The sequence below is a fragment of the Castor canadensis genome, chromosome 16, assembly GCF_047511655.1.
Source record: "Castor canadensis chromosome 16, mCasCan1.hap1v2, whole genome shotgun sequence".
NCBI lineage: Eukaryota > Metazoa > Chordata > Mammalia > Rodentia > Castoridae > Castor > Castor canadensis.
The window spans coordinates 26682233-26697763 of NC_133401.1; the positions used below are offsets into that span (position 1 = coordinate 26682233).

The 15531-nt window shown below is 41.4% G+C and overlaps 1 protein-coding gene across 1 annotated transcript in view; it reads left to right on the forward strand.

Annotated features, from left to right (window-relative positions):
- LOC141410450 (leukocyte immunoglobulin-like receptor subfamily A member 5) overlaps positions 1-4779 on the forward strand; it is a 71693-nt gene extending 66914 nt beyond the window's left edge. The window contains exon 6 of the mRNA XM_074057372.1: positions 4286-4779. Coding sequence (XP_073913473.1) covers positions 4286-4779 — 494 coding nt within the window. The remainder of the gene's footprint in view (positions 1-4285) is intronic.
- Positions 4780-15531: the final 10752 nt, after the last annotated feature.

Below are 15531 nucleotides of genomic sequence, written 5' to 3' on the forward strand. Positions count from 1 at the left end.
GTGGATGGGATGTTGGGGGACTTCTCAGTATGGTATTGTCACTTGCCTTGGGTCAAACTCAGTTCCCAGATGTTAGGCAAGTGTCCCACTCCCTCAAATACCCTTGAACTAAATTGAGAGGCAAATACTTCTTCTTTCTTATAAGGATGCAGTGAGAAGCAGTGAGGGATGATGTCCAGGTTACTCACTATGAGTACCAAGCAGAGAGGGCAGTGGCTGGGACACCTGATGACACTATGTCCCTGGGTCTCCCATTCTGGACTTCCACTGTCTGGCTCAGGGGTGAGGGACTGGAACATCATTGGGGATAGAATTGCCTCTATTCTGCCCATCCAGACAGAATATCCATATCTCTCCATTCACGGTTTTGAAGACATAGATAATGGTGTTAGTGATGGATGGAGGTAGGATGACTCCTGTGTTTCCATCTCTGGGACAGGAAAGATGAGTTCTGCTCATTCCTCCCTGTCAACTCTCCTACATTCCAACATTTGAAGTTCACCTTGGGCCATGTGCTGAGCATACAGTGAGGAGGACCTGGGAACTTTAAGGCTGGTTGGCTCCCACATGGGAACTTCAGCCCCAGTGCAACCAGAGCTCAGGATCTGTGGACCTCAGGACACGATCTTTCAATGTCCTCTCTCTCCTTGGGGTCAGATCATGTGTCCCACAGACACTGAAGCTGCAATAGGACCAGGGTGCCCATATGCATAGGGACATGGAAGGTCAGCATACTTCTCCTTGTCCTGGAATTTTCTCCTCAAATACTAGAGGAAGAAGGTGAGATCATAACCTATCCAAACAGGTGCACACAGGTCTAGGTAGTAGGACCACTGAATCTAACACCATCTAGATAGCCAGTATTATGCTAATGTGCAAACTTGACAGAACCTTGGAGGAAACAAAGTGTAGACCAGCATTTGTCATGAATGCAGATGAAAAACCCTCAAAAATACATTTATACCCCAAATAATGGTAGTTGAGTCAATGACAGATGTGATGGTGGTCCCACATCATTAGAGAACTTTGTGACATGGGATACATGTGACATTGTGTATGTACACTCTGTGATCACACAGTGACAAAATTCCTATGGATTAAATTCTCAGAATACATTTTTCAACAAAATAAAAATAAAATATTGTAAATTAAATCCAATGGCCTGTAAAAAGATTATATTCCATGTATTGTGGAATTTACCCAAAGTATGCAAAGTCAATTCAATATTCAAAAACATAATAATGCAATCAGTCACAGCAACAGAGTGAAAAAGAAAAATTACATGACAATGACATATCTGTAGATGTAGAAAAAGCACTTGTCATGATCCCAACCCGTTCCTCATAAAAAGTATCAGCAAACTAGGAATTAAGAAAATTTTCAATCTGGTTAAAATCATGTGCAAAGAAGCCTGATGCTTAGATGATATTTAATTGTAGAAACCAAAAATTTCCCACTAAATAAAGAAGATGACAAGGGTTTCCCCCAGTCCACTCCTTTTTAGCATTGTATTTCTCTTCCTGGTTAATGCAGGAGGAGAAATAAAAGAAACATGACATACACAGAATGAGATGGAGGAACAGAACTTTCTTTATTTGCAGATGACATGATACTTTATGTTTAAAATCTTGTTGAATTGACTAAATAAAAAAAGTCTGCAAATATTAACTGACTATATGAAGGATGATTAATGGTTAATATACAAGTTAATTTCTGTTGGATAGAGCAGCAATGAAGAGATAAAGTTGAAATGAAAACCACAACACCAGTTGACTTCATTGCTTCCCAACTCCTCATGCTTAACATGACATTTGCATTTTGAAGTTGAATGTGAAGGGAATGCACACAGTTTTCAGCCAATACCACAAATCATGCTAGAATCTGAGTTTTTTCCTTTATTCTGTTAATAGAGAAAATGTTCACATTCTCAGATGAGAAGATGCAGTCCAATGAAATCACAGTGGGGAATGTGGTAATTAAATATCTTGTAAAATATTACATATAAGTAAAGCCAAGCAGTAGGTGCAGAAAGATGAGGACCCACACACAGCTTGTGGGAATCAGCCTCACATGGAATTGAGAGGAGAGGAGAGGCTATCAACCAAAGTCCACTGCAATGTGGACAAAACCACAATTTAGCAGAGAAAGAGGTTCCATGCTCCAAAACCACGTTTTCTCCCTGGACATTCTCAGAACACAGTCCCCCAGCTCATGCCCCAGATTTTCTTCTAGACTCTGTGGGATTGTCATATTCAGTTTCAAGACTGCACTGCTCTGCGTGGTCATTTTTCTTATTCATCTTCAGAGTGCATCTTGGGTCATTCTCTGATTGTGTTGAGTCTCAAATAACAGAATCCCAAGGACCACAAGGACCTGGCCATACATGGCCTAGCTGATGAGTTTCTTCACTGTGTAATCCTGTGGCTGTGAGTTGGGGATTGTGGACAAAGAGGACATGGAGGTCAGGGCAGGACAAAATTATCCAGGATCACCGCATGTCCACCCAGGGCACCTGATACCTTGGACAACACTGTCCCTTTGTGCCCAGACCTATAGCTGAGAATTCTCATTATTCACCCATCTTGGGGTCTTACATGTTGTGTCATGGGCTGAAGATTTCAGCTGCTCCTCAGAACCAATGAAGAGGTGTAGGATGTGTAAAGTGCTGAAGAGACCGGAGCCTTTTCCCTGGGCTCCACATTTCTGTGTCTTAATCTCATGGCATAATGTCATGTAGATCCTGAACAAACCCAAGTTCTACCAGAGCAGGGTTCCCTCTTACCACCTCATTTCATTACTGTGCTCTGTGAGTTTTGATATTGAGGTCTGAGATCTGATCCAAGAGAGTTCAGGATAAGTGTGAGACATGGTCTCCCAGTTCAGAAATAACGGACCCCCTAATCTGCTCTCTTCTGACTCAAACACAGGACCTTGTAAACTAATTTCCCTGGAGATGAGCTACGGATAAGGATAGCTATACAGAGAGATTCCTAACATTGTTTCCATGTACAAATGTGTTACATCCCAAGTTGATTCATCTCTAACTGACCTTTTTACTAATTTCTGATCACCTTCTCATATTGACCTCTGTCACTTTGAGGTTTCTGTATTAGTTCCTCTGCAGTGGGGACATCAAATACTTTCCTGTTTTGGGTTTCTTACCTATCGCCATAGCTCCCATGGGTTCTCTCCCCTTATCATGTGACCCAAGTCCAACCACATTGCTGTATTTGCCCTAGATGTAAATCTGCATGTGGGGGAGAACATTTATTCTTCTGAACCTGGCTAACCTCGATCAGAATGATGTTCTTCAGTTCCATCCATTTACTTGTGAATGATAAGATTTCATTCTTCATGGGTGAGTACAATTCCGTTGTGTATAAACACTACATTTTCTTAATCAATTCTTCAGTAGTTTTCAGGCACTGTTTGTTACAGCAGATAGGAAGGTAATATATTCTGTGTGTGTGTTCTGTGGGTGTGGGTGTGGGTGTGGGTGTATATGGGTTTACAACACTAAGTGCTGAAAGTTAGTGATTTTGGCCTATGTCATTCTGTGATGTACAATGTAGATGATTTTGAAGCAAAGAAGAAGATAAAGCCAGATGGAAGTAGCCAGAGGTCACAGATATTACCATTTCTGTCTCATGTGTCTGCCAAGGGACTGGGGTTCACCACACCCCAGTGCTCCAGAAATGAGAACCAGGTTCCTATACACTGCATTTCCATTTCCGGTGGGGCTCCTGATGTCACAACCATGTATGAAGCAGGACCTGCATTGTGAGTGGTCACACTTCGCTTATCTCTCCATCTTTCCAACAGGGCACCTTATTCTTATCCATCTGTGCTTCCCTGGTCAATACAGAATATGCAATGGATACCGAACTCATGGTTCTCCTCTACCTGGGTGAGATGTGAAGAGGGGAAGGGATTTCTCTAGTCTTGGAGGGATGCCACCTTAGAACCAGGTCTTGGACTTCAACAGACCCCAGAGGCACAGGAGACTCTGGAGAGGAGAGGACCTGCTCAGTCTTTAGGTACAAACTTTTCCAAAGGAACTCTCTTCCAGAACTAAGTATGAACTCGTGGACACGAGTGCTGACAGGGGAGTTTGTCCTCAAATGTCCTAAATTCCTCCCCTTCACTGGGGAAAAGATGACACACTGGGCATGGAGGATGGAAACCCTCAGGTGTTACTGATGCTGGGTGTGCCTGAATGGTCATTCCTTGAAACCTGGAATGGAGCGGTGGATTTTCCGAGATCCAGCTTTTGATTTCATTGCAGAAATCCTCCCCAAACCTACCCTCTGGGCTGAACCAGGCTCTATGAACACCTGGGGTGTGCTGGTCACCATATGGTGTGAAGGCAACCTGGAGGCCCAGGAATGTAATCTGTTTAAAGAGAAAAGCTCAGCACCTTGGGACACACAGAAGCCTCTGCAATCCAGCAACAAGGCCAAGTTTTCCATGAAATATGTGAGTCAATTTGAAATACTGACCCCTTCTCTCCTAGAAGCCTACAGCAAACCCAGCCTCTCACTCTTGTCCAGACCTGTGGTGATTTCAGGAGGAAATGTGACCCTCCAGTGTGGCTCTGAGGAGGAATATGACAGGTTCATTCTGACTAAAGAAGGAGAACCCAATGTCTACTGGGCCCTGGACTCTCAGAGACATCCCAGTGGGCAATTACAGGCCCTGTTCCCTGTGGGCCCTGTGACTCCCAGTCACAGGTGGATATTCAGATGCTTTGGCCATTACAAGACCCTACCTCAGGTGTAGTCAGCACCCAGTGATTCTCTGGAGCTCCTGGTTTTGGGTGAGTTTCCTTAATTTTGACCCAATTACTTTTGAATCCCTAACACTTTGTGATGTGCCCTCTTCCCAGTGGGAGGGAAGCTGTGTCACCTTGAGTCAAAGACCCAGACTGGAGAGACAGCATGGCAGGAATCTATTCTATAGCCCCTGACCTGTCTTAATTCCAGGGATTTCCAGAAATCCATTCCTCCTGAACAAACAGGGCCCTACCTTTGTCCCTGGTGGGACCTTGAACCTCCAATGTCACTCTGCATTTGGCTATGACAGATTTTCTGTGGAAAGAGGAGGAGGCATGACCTCACCCAGCAGTATGTCCAGCAGCCCAAGGCTGGGCTCTCTCAGGCCAAATTCCCTCTGGGACTTGTGAGCAGCTCCCATGGGGGCTGGTAAAGGTGTACGATTGACACAGCCAGTCCAATGAGTGTTCAGACACCAATGAACACCTGGACATCCTAATCACAGGTAAAGATCCCAGCAGGGTCAGTTAGAGACCAGACTACATAGCCCATGCTGGTGGATCCCCAGAAGTGATGGCCAGGATGGTCTGTTTCCCTAAGAAAGGGGACATTGAAACTGTGTAGAGGTGGGGAGGGGAAGAGAGAAAAGAGAAACAGAAAGATGTCGATCCTCAGAGACAGGCCTTTTGAGTTCTCAGCTGAGAACAATGTGGGGCAGCCCCTCACCCTCCATATTCACTCTAGGCCAGCTCCCTGAGAGACCCTCCCTGTGAGTGCAAGGAAGGCAGCCTGTTTCCCACCTCTTCCCACCCCACCCCTGTCTCAGATCAAAGTGCTGAGTGCTCAGCAGCATCAGGCATAATCTTCCATGACTGCTGTGATCTCAGGACTCAGAGCACTAATGGTGCTGTGGGTTTCACAGCTCATTCCTCTACCCCTTATCACTACCCCAGTGACCCTCTTAAATCCTGGTCTCAGGAATCAATGCCTGAGCCTATCCACTCTAAGCTCAAAGGATCACTCAGGGCCCTGCCCCCAGGATTGTTCTTAACTGGGTTGGGAGTGAGGCAACTGGAAGGAGTGTCAGCCAGAGGGATAGTGACCCCTCAGTTAGGGGTAGGAATGCAGGAGTTCTCCCAGGCATATGTGCCCCTTCCTTTCATTGGAATCAAGAACATACTATATGGACACTGAGAGTTCCTTTTTTTTATTATTCATATGTGCATGCAAGGCTTGGGTCATTTCTACCCCCTGCCCCCACCCCCTCCCTTACCATCACTCTGCACCCTCCTTCTCCCCCCTACACCCTCAGTACCCAGCAGAAACAATTTTGCCCTTATTGCTAATTTTGTTCTAGAGAGAGTATAAACCATAATAGGAAGGAACAAGGGTTTTTTCTGGTTGAGATAAGGATAGCTATACAGTGAGTTGACTCACATTAATTTCCTGTGCATGTGTGTTAACTTCTAGGTTAATTCTTTTTGATCTCATCTTTTCTCTAGTTCCTGGTCCCCTTTTCCTATTGGTCTCAGTTGCTTTTAAGGTATCTGCTTTAGTTTCTCTGCGTTAAGGGCAACAAATGCTAGCTAATTTTTTAGGTGTCTTACCTATCCTCATCCCTCCCTTGTGTGCTCTTGCTTTTATCATGTACTCAAAGTCCAATCCCATTGCTGTGTTTGCCCTGGATCTAGTGTCCACATATGAGGGAGAACATATGATTTTTGGTCATTTGGGCCAGGCTAACCTCACTCAGAATGATGTTATCTAATTCCATCCATTTACCAGCGAATGATAACATTTCGTTCTTCTTCATGGCTGCATAAAATTCCATTGTGTATAGATACCACATTTTCTTAATCCATTCATCAGTGGTGGGGCATCTTGGCTGTTTCGATAACTTGGCTATTGTAAATAGTGTCGCAATAAACATGGGTGTGCAGGTGCCTCTGCAGTAACCTGTGTCACAGTCTTTTGGGTATATCCCCAAGAGTGGTATTGCTGGATCAAATGGTAGATCCATGTTTAGCTTTTTAAGTAGCCTCCAAATTTTTTTCCAGAGTGGTTGTACTAGTTTACACTCCCAACAACAGTTTATGAGGGTTCTTTTTTCACTGAATCCTCGCCAACACCTGTTGTTGGTGGTGTTGCTAATGATGCCTATTCTAACAAGGGTGAGGTGGAATTTTAGTGTGGTTTTAATTTGCATTTCCTTTATTGCTAGAGATGGTGAGCATTTTTTCACATGTTTTATGACCATTTGAATTTCTTCTTTTGAGAAAGTTCTGTTTAGTTCACTTGCCCATTTCTTTATTGGTTCATTAGTTTTGGGAGAATTTAGTTTTTTAAGTTCCCAATATATTCTGGTTATCAGTCCTTTGTCTGATGTATAGCTGGCAAATATTTTCTCCCACTCTGTGGGTGTTCTCTTCAGTTTAGAGACCATTTCTTTTGATGAACAGAAGCTTTTTAGTTTTATGAGGTCCCATTTATCTATGCTTCTCTTACTTGCTGTGCTGCTGGGGTTTTGTTGAGAAAGTTTTTACCTATACCTACTAACTCCAGAGTATTTCCTACTCTTTCCTGTATCAACTTTTGAGTTTGTGTTCTGATATTAATATCCTTGATCCATTTTGAGTTAATATTGGTATAGGGTGATATACATGGATCTAGTTTCAGTTTTTTGCAGACTGCTAACCAGTTTTCCCAGCAGTTTTTGTAGAAGAGGCTGCTATTTCTCCATCGTATATTTTTAGCTCGTTTGTCAAAGACAAGCTGGTTATAGTTGTGTGGGTTCATATCTGGGTCCTCTATTCTTTTCCACTGGTCTTCATGTGTGTTTTTGTGCCAGTACCATGCTGTTTTTATTGTTATTGCATTGTAATATAGTTTGAAGTCAGGAATTGTGATACCTCCAGCATTGTTCTTTTGACTGAGTATTGCCTTGGCTATTCATGGCCTCTTGTGTTTCCATATAAATTTAACAGTAGATTTTTCAATCTCTTTAATGAATGTCATTGGGATTTTGATGAGAATTGCATTAAAAATGTAGATTACTTTTGGGAGTATAGATATTTTTACTATGTTGATTCTACCAATCCATGAGCATGCGAGATCTCTCCACTTTTTATAGTCTTCCTCAAGCTCTTTCTTCAGAAGTGTATAGTTTTCCTTGTAGAGGTCTTTCACATCTTTTGTTAGGTTTACACCTAGGTTATTTGATTTTTTTTTGAGGCCATTGTAAATGGAATAGTTTTCATACATTCTTTTTCAGTTTGCTCATTGTTAGTGTATAGAAATGCTAATGATTTTTCTATGTTGATTTTATATCCTGCTACCTTGCTATACCTATTGATGATGTCCAGAATCTTCTGAGTAGAGTTTTTTGGGTCTTTAAGATATAGGATCATGTTGTCTGCAAAGAGGGATATTTTGACAGTTTCTTTACCTATTTATATTCCTTTTATTCCTTCTTCTTGCCTAATTGTTCTGGCTAGGAATTCCAGTACTATGTTGAATAGAAGTAGAGATAGTGGGCATCCTTGTCTGGATCCTGATTTTAGAGGGAATGGTTTCAGTTTTTCTCCATTAAGTATAATGGTGGTTGTAGGTTTGTCATATATAGCTTTTATAATGCTGAGGTACTTTCCTTCTATTCCTAGTTTTCTTAGAGCTTTTATCAAGAAATGGTGTTGGATCTTATCAAAGGCTTTTTCTGCATCTATTGAGATGATCAAGTGGTTTTTATCTTTGCTTCTGTTAATGTGGTTTATTACATTTATTGATTTTCATATGTTGAACCACCCCTGCATTCCTGGGATGAAGCCTACTTTGTCATGGTGAATAATCTTCTTGATGTGTTGTTGAATTCGGTTTGCCATTACTTTGTTGAGGATTTTTGCATCAATGTTCATTAAGGAGATTGGCCTATAGTTCTCCTTTTTGGAAGTGTCTTTGCCTGGTTTTGGGATAAGTGTAATACTGGCTTCATAAAATGTGTTTGGCAGTTTTCCTTCCCTTTCTATCTCATGGAACAGTTTAAGGAGGGTTGGTATCAGTTCTTCTTTAAAGGTCTGATAGAATTCAGCAGAGAATACATCAGGTCCTGGACTCTTCTTTTTGTGGAGACTCTTGATTGCTGCTTCAACTTCATTTTGTGTTATAGATCTATTCAGATGATTAATTTCCTCCTGGTTCAGTTTTGGATGATCATATGTATCTAGAAATCTGTCCATTTCTTCAAGATTTTCAAATTTATTTGAATGTAGGTTCTTGAAGTACTCTCTGATGATTTCCTGGACTTTCATGGTGTTTGTTATTATCTCAACTTTTGCATTTCTGATTCTACTAATTTGGGTTTTTTTCCTCACCTCATTTTAGTCAGGTTTGCCGGGGGTCTATTGATCTTGTTTATTTTTTCAAAGAACCAACTTTTTGTTTCATTAATTCTTTGTATGGTTTTTTTTGGTTTCTATTTCATTGATTTCAGCTCTTATTTTTATTATTTCTCTCCTATTTGTTTTGGGATTTGCTTGTTCTTGTTTTTCTAGGACTTTGAGATGTATCATTAGGTCATTGATTTGGGATCTTTCAGTCTTTTTAATATGTGCACTCATGGCTATAAACTTTCCTCTCAGGACTGCCTTTGCTGTGTCCCGTAGGTTCCGGTAGGTTGTGTTTTCATTTCAATTGACTTCCAGGAACTTTTTAATTTCCTCTTTTATTTCATCAATGATCCATTATTCATTAAGTAATGAGTTATGTAGTTTCCACCTGTATGCATGTTTTTTGTCTTTACTTTTGTTGTTGAGTTCTAGTTTTACTGCATTGTGATCAGATAGTATGCAAGGTATATTATCTATTTTCTTATATTTGCTGAGGCTTGCTTTGTGTCCTAGGATATGATATATTTTGGAGAAGGTTCCATGGGATGCTGAGAAGAATGTATATTGTGTAGAACTTGGATGAAATGTTCTGTAGACATCAACTAGGTCCGTTTGATCTATTGTATATTTTAGGTCTTGGATTTCTTTATTGATTTTTTTTGTTTGGATGACCTATCCATTGATGATAATGGTGTGTTAAAGTCTCCCACAACCACTGTGTTAGCATTAATATATGCTTTTAGGTCTTTCAGGTTATGTTTGATGAAATTGGGTGCATTGACATTGGGTGCATATAGGTTGATGATTATTATTTCCTTTTGGTCTATTTCCCCTTTTATTAGTATGGAATGTCCTTCTTTATCACGTTTGATCAATGTAGGTTTGGAGTCTACTTTGTCTGAGATAAGTATTGCTACTCCTGCCTGTTTTTGGGGGCCATTGGCTTGGTAAATCTTCTTCCAGCCTTTCATCCTAAGCCTATGCTTATTTCTGTCAGTGAGATGGGTCTCCTGTAAGCAACAAATTGTTGGATCTTCCCTTTTAATCCATTTCGTCAAGTGGTGCCTTTTGATGGGTGAATTAAGTACGTAAACATTAAGTGTTAGTACTGATAGGTATGTGGTGATTCCTGTCATTTAGTTGTCTTAGTTGTTTGAATGTTTGATTGTGTGTACTTCAGTTGGGGTTACTCTCTACTGTCTTGCTTTTTCTTTTCCTGTACATTGGTGCTGCCTGTCTTTTCATGGTTAAGTTGGGTTTCACTTTCTGTGTGCAGAATCTCTTGAAGAATCTTTTGTAGTGGTGGCTTTGTGGTCACATATTGTTTTAGTTTCAGCTTATCATGGAAGACTTTTATTGCTGCACCTATTTTGAATGATAGTTTTGCTGGGTAGAGTATTCTGTGGTTGAAGTTATTTTCATTCAGTGCCTGGAAGATCTCACTCCACTCTCTTCTTGTTTTTAATGTTTCTGTTGAGAGGTCTGCTGTGATTTTGACGGGTTTACCTTTGTTTATTACTTTTTTTTCTCTCTTACAGCCTTCAATATTCTTTCCCTAGTTTCTGAACTTGTTGTTTTAATGACGATATGTCGTGGGGTAGTTCTATTTTGATCTGGTCTGTTTGGTGTCCTGGAGGCCTCTTGCATCTGTATGGGAATATCTTTCTCTAGACTTGGGAAATTTTCCATTATTATTTTGTTGAATATATTACACATTCCCTTCGCTTTTCTTCTCCTTCTCCAATGCCCATGATTCTCAAGTTTGGTCTTTTGATGGAGTCAGTGAGTTTTTGCATTTTCTTTTCACAGGTCTTGAGTTGTTTAATAGTTCTTTGGTTTTTCCTTCAATTACCATTTCATCTTCGAGTTCTGACATTCTGTCTTCTGTTTGTTCTATTCTGCTGGATTGGCCTTCCATTTTGTTTTGCAATTCTGTTTCGTTCTTTTTTCTGAGGTTTTCCATATCCTGGGTGGTTTCCTCTTTAATGTTGTCTGTTTTTGTCCTGAGTTCATTTATCTGTTTATTCATCCTGTTCTCTGTTTCACTTGGGTGTTTATACAGTGCTTCTATGGTTTCCTTTATTTCTTCTTTTGCTTTTTCAAATTCTCTATTTTTGTTGTCTTGGAATTTCTTAAGTGTCTCCAATACATTTTGGTTGACCATATCCAGTATCATCTCTATAAAATTCTCATTGAGTACCTGTAGTGTTTCTTCTTTTAGATTATTCTTGTGGGCTTCCTTGTGTTCTTTGGCATAGCTTATCTTCATTTTGTTTATCTTCATTTGAGTATCTGTTTTCTTTATTGCCCTCTGGTTCCTGTACTAGTTTTTTGCTGTGGGAAAACTGGTTTCCCTGTTTTTTCTGTCTTCCTGTCATTGCCCTTGGTGTTGTTATTGTCCCTGTACTGTGTTCAATTAAGTATTTTCTGGCTTGTAATAGTAGCACTAGTGATATTTAGAATGTAAGGGTGAGAGGGGATGGAAAGAAAAGAAGTTAAAGGAAAAGGGAAAAACAAATAAACAAGTAGAAAAAATCAAACAAAAAAAGTTTAAAAGATATAAACAGGGAGAGACAGTGTACTAATCAACCATAAGCTGAAAAGGCATTAGAGAGACAGAGAGAGGATTGAAAATAAAAAATAAGAAAATATGAGAATAAAAACAAATTATAAGTATATGAAAATATATATGTATGCATATAAAAAATAAAATAAAATAAATTAAAAATAAAATTTAAAAAATCTCCAAGTTCAAATGCAATGAAGTTCAGTCTTAATAATTTTGGTGTCCGTCCCTCAGCCTCCAATCCTGGAGATGGTGCCTCAGATTTTGTTCTGTAGTTGTCTCATCAAAGGGGAAAAATAAAATAGAAGTAAACCATACAAAACAAACAAACAAAAAACCCCACAAAGTGTCCCAAGTTGAAATGCAATACAGTTTCAGTAAGTTTTTCAGCATGCAGGTGTAGGTCGGTTGTTTTCTCATCAAAGGTAGGAAGAGAGAAAAAAAAAGAGTCTGGAGACAGGTCTGTGAATGGCTATCTCTGGCTGTGGCTTGCCTGCCCACTGCTGTCAGCCTACTGTTACTGGAGGGTTTATTTATGCAGATCTCTGGGGTAAGCTTAGCACTCACCTGGCCCCACAGGCTTTGTTAAGTCAGAGTTCTCCTGGGCATGAGCCGCTGTTACAAGCTTTCCCCTTTCCAAGCACACTGGGGAAGATGACACTGCACCCGCTTTCTCTGGCCTGTGTGTTTATTTACAGCTCACGTGGGAAGTGGGTCTTCCCTCCTCTCCTGTGGAGTTTTCCTCCCACTGCCACTTTTACAGGCTTTCCCACTCCTGATTGCTGGGCATGTGCTGTTGCTCCTGCCAGCTGGCATATTTGTTTACAGCTCACATGGGAAGTGGGTCTTCCCCCCTCTCCTGTGGAGTTTTACTCCCTCTGCCACTCTCACAAGCTTTCCCACTCCTGGTTCCTGGGCACGCAGCACTGCTCCCGCCCTCTCCAGCCAGGCCTGGCTTGTTTATTTACAGTTCCAGGAGGGATTCTCCTCCCCGCTCTTCGCTGCTTAGGGTGCCCCACACTCTTTGCTGCATGTCTTTATTGTTCTTATGCTTATTACTCAGTATCTCTTTTTTTTCCCTGGGTGAGGGTTGGTCTGTCCAGGGGTCTATGCTGATCTGGCCTAGGGTTATCTGTGGGAGTACCATGTACCACTTAGCTCACCTTGTCCACATCTTCCCAAGCCATCTGGGCACAGGGGTCTCACGGCAGCCCACGGGCCCTCCTGGTTACTCAGTTCAACGTACAGTGGAGGGTTCAAAGTTTTGCCTCTTCTCAGTGGCCTTGCCTGCAAGGTGTGTCTCCAGTGTCTCTCCAAGATTTCACTTAAGGAGGCACGCTTTCTGCTTCCTCCCTCTAGCTGCCATCTTGGAATCTCCTGGATTCAAGTCTTAAACACTGTAAAGGCCACCTTGAGAGAGAATCCTTAACCTGTTCTGCTAGCAGTGGTTGACGCTATGACCTCTTCTTTTTGTGGGAAAAGTATTCTCTTGACTTCCCTTGCTGCCTCTCAACTCTGCTGCTCTGGTTTCTCCGCTGTGTTTGTATCTTTGAGTCTGTGTGTGTTTCTCTGCAGTTGTTTCTAGTTATGTGAGGGTTGCTTAATGAAAGTTAAACAAATGATGAAGCTCAGGGGAACTATCTGGGTGGATGCAGGAGAGCAGCCCCAGACTGTCACCCCTTGTGTTCCAGAAGTTTAGGATCACCAAGGAACAATAATCACCCCTGGACTCTGACCCCTCATTTGGTGGTTCAGTAGAAACTCCTGTCTGGCAGAATTACCTTCTGAGGTGCTATGTCCCAGACTGAACAGAGAGAACATGAAGGCTCCATTACTTCTAAACTGGGAGACCATTTTTCTCACTCATCCTGGGTCCTTGGGACTCAGATAATCTTTGTTCTAAAGTGACTCAGACACAAGTTCTATTCTCCCTGAACAGAGTGAGGCTGAGGAATTCAGTGAGAAAATGAAAGGGAACCCTGATACAGCAGGAAAGAGTCATTCAGGATTCACAGAAAGTTATGTCATTAAAATAACGCATAAGAATGTGAACCCCAGGGGAACGGCTCAGTCTCTTAAACACATCACACATCCTACTCCTCATTGGGTCTCAACAGTTGCTGACACCATAAGCCCATCAGAAAAATTCATTTCCCCAGATACATGAGAGGGGAAATTTGTTAGTTTAGGGGCTAGACACAAAGGGTCAAGCACTGTCCAGGTGAAGATTGAACTGTGGGTGTACATGCAGGGATCTCAGTGTGATTTTGGTGTTCTCTGACCTCTCTGTCCTCTTTCTCTACACTCCCCAGCCTCTCATTCCCAGAATTACACAGTGGAGTATCTCATCCACATGGGCATGACTGCTGTGGTCCTCATGGTCCTAGGGATTCTGCTATTGAAGCTCTGAACAACAGAAAAAATACGACATGCACTCAGGAGGTGAAGAGGAGAGAGGACAGGGCTGAGTGATGGAGATTGGGAGATGAATCTGGCTATCCCTGGAAATTCTGGAAGAAAATATGGGCACAAGAAAGAAAACAGTTTTTGAGAATGTGCATAGCCCTGGTTTGGGTGAAAAAGAAACACAAATTTCTGGGTGTTTAGAACTCTTTCCAATGAAACTGTGGATCAATCCTGCACGTTACTGGGAACTTTTCTTACTGTCCCTCCTCTCCTCTCACCTGCATGATGGGAGGGTGAAACCCACAGGCCAGGTTTGAAGGGTTCTTGACTTTGTACACCTGCTACTTTGCTTCATTTTCAAGCAATATTTTGCTATTTTCACTATTAATTAATCTACTCCCATTGGATGCTAGAGACACTATATTTTCATCAGAGAATGTGTATCTTGGCTGAATTAACAGAAAAAAATAGATCCCAGGATGAACAAAAGCCTAAATGTAAAATGTCCTAACACTTGTGGATCCCCAAATGATCAGTCCTCTTAACATGCTGCTTGTATGGTTTCTCCAGAAACATAACAACTTGAGATCAGTACCCTGGTGCTTGAAGGAACAGTTGAATTCCCATGTTTGTTGCTGGCATGTACAAAAGAAAATAAATTGTGTGTTAGGCCTGAATCATCTTCCTGTTATCATGATTACTTCCTGAACATTTTTCTTGCCTTTTTGTCAGCTCATTCATATCTTCAACATAAACAATCATGTCATCTGAACAGAAAGATGATTCTATTTCTCCTTCTCACCTGTGCACCTCTATTTTCTTTATGCTTTTCCTGCGTTAGCCAGGGCTTCCATGCAATGCTGAAAAGGAGTGGACAGGGGGATGCCCTTGCCTTCTTCCCTATTTACTGGGAAATTTTAGTTTTCAGGTTATTATATATGAAGTCAACATCAGGCTTCTTTGTATGAGTTTAATCAGTTTGAGGAATTTGTCAATTCCTAATTTGTTAACACTTTAGGAGGAATGGGTTTGGGATAATGACAAATGCCTTTTCTGCATCTACATAAACAATGTCACATGGATCCAATGTCACAAAATTCTCTAATCTTGTGGGACCACCATCCCATATGAGATCTGCCACTGAGGCAAATGTTATTATGTGGAGTCTGAATGCATTTTTGAGTGTTTTTATGTTTATGAGAAATGTTGGTCTGTACTCTGTTGTCTGTAAGGTTTTGTTTGATTTTCATGTTAGGATGATGCCACCTAGAATGAGTGAAGTTCAGGTTCAGTGGCCTCACTTACTGGACCTGTATACAGATGTTTGGGTGGGTTCTGGTCTCACCTTCTTCATCTAGTATTTACATCAGCATGGTTCCTGCTCTGACCCCATGGAGGAAAGGGC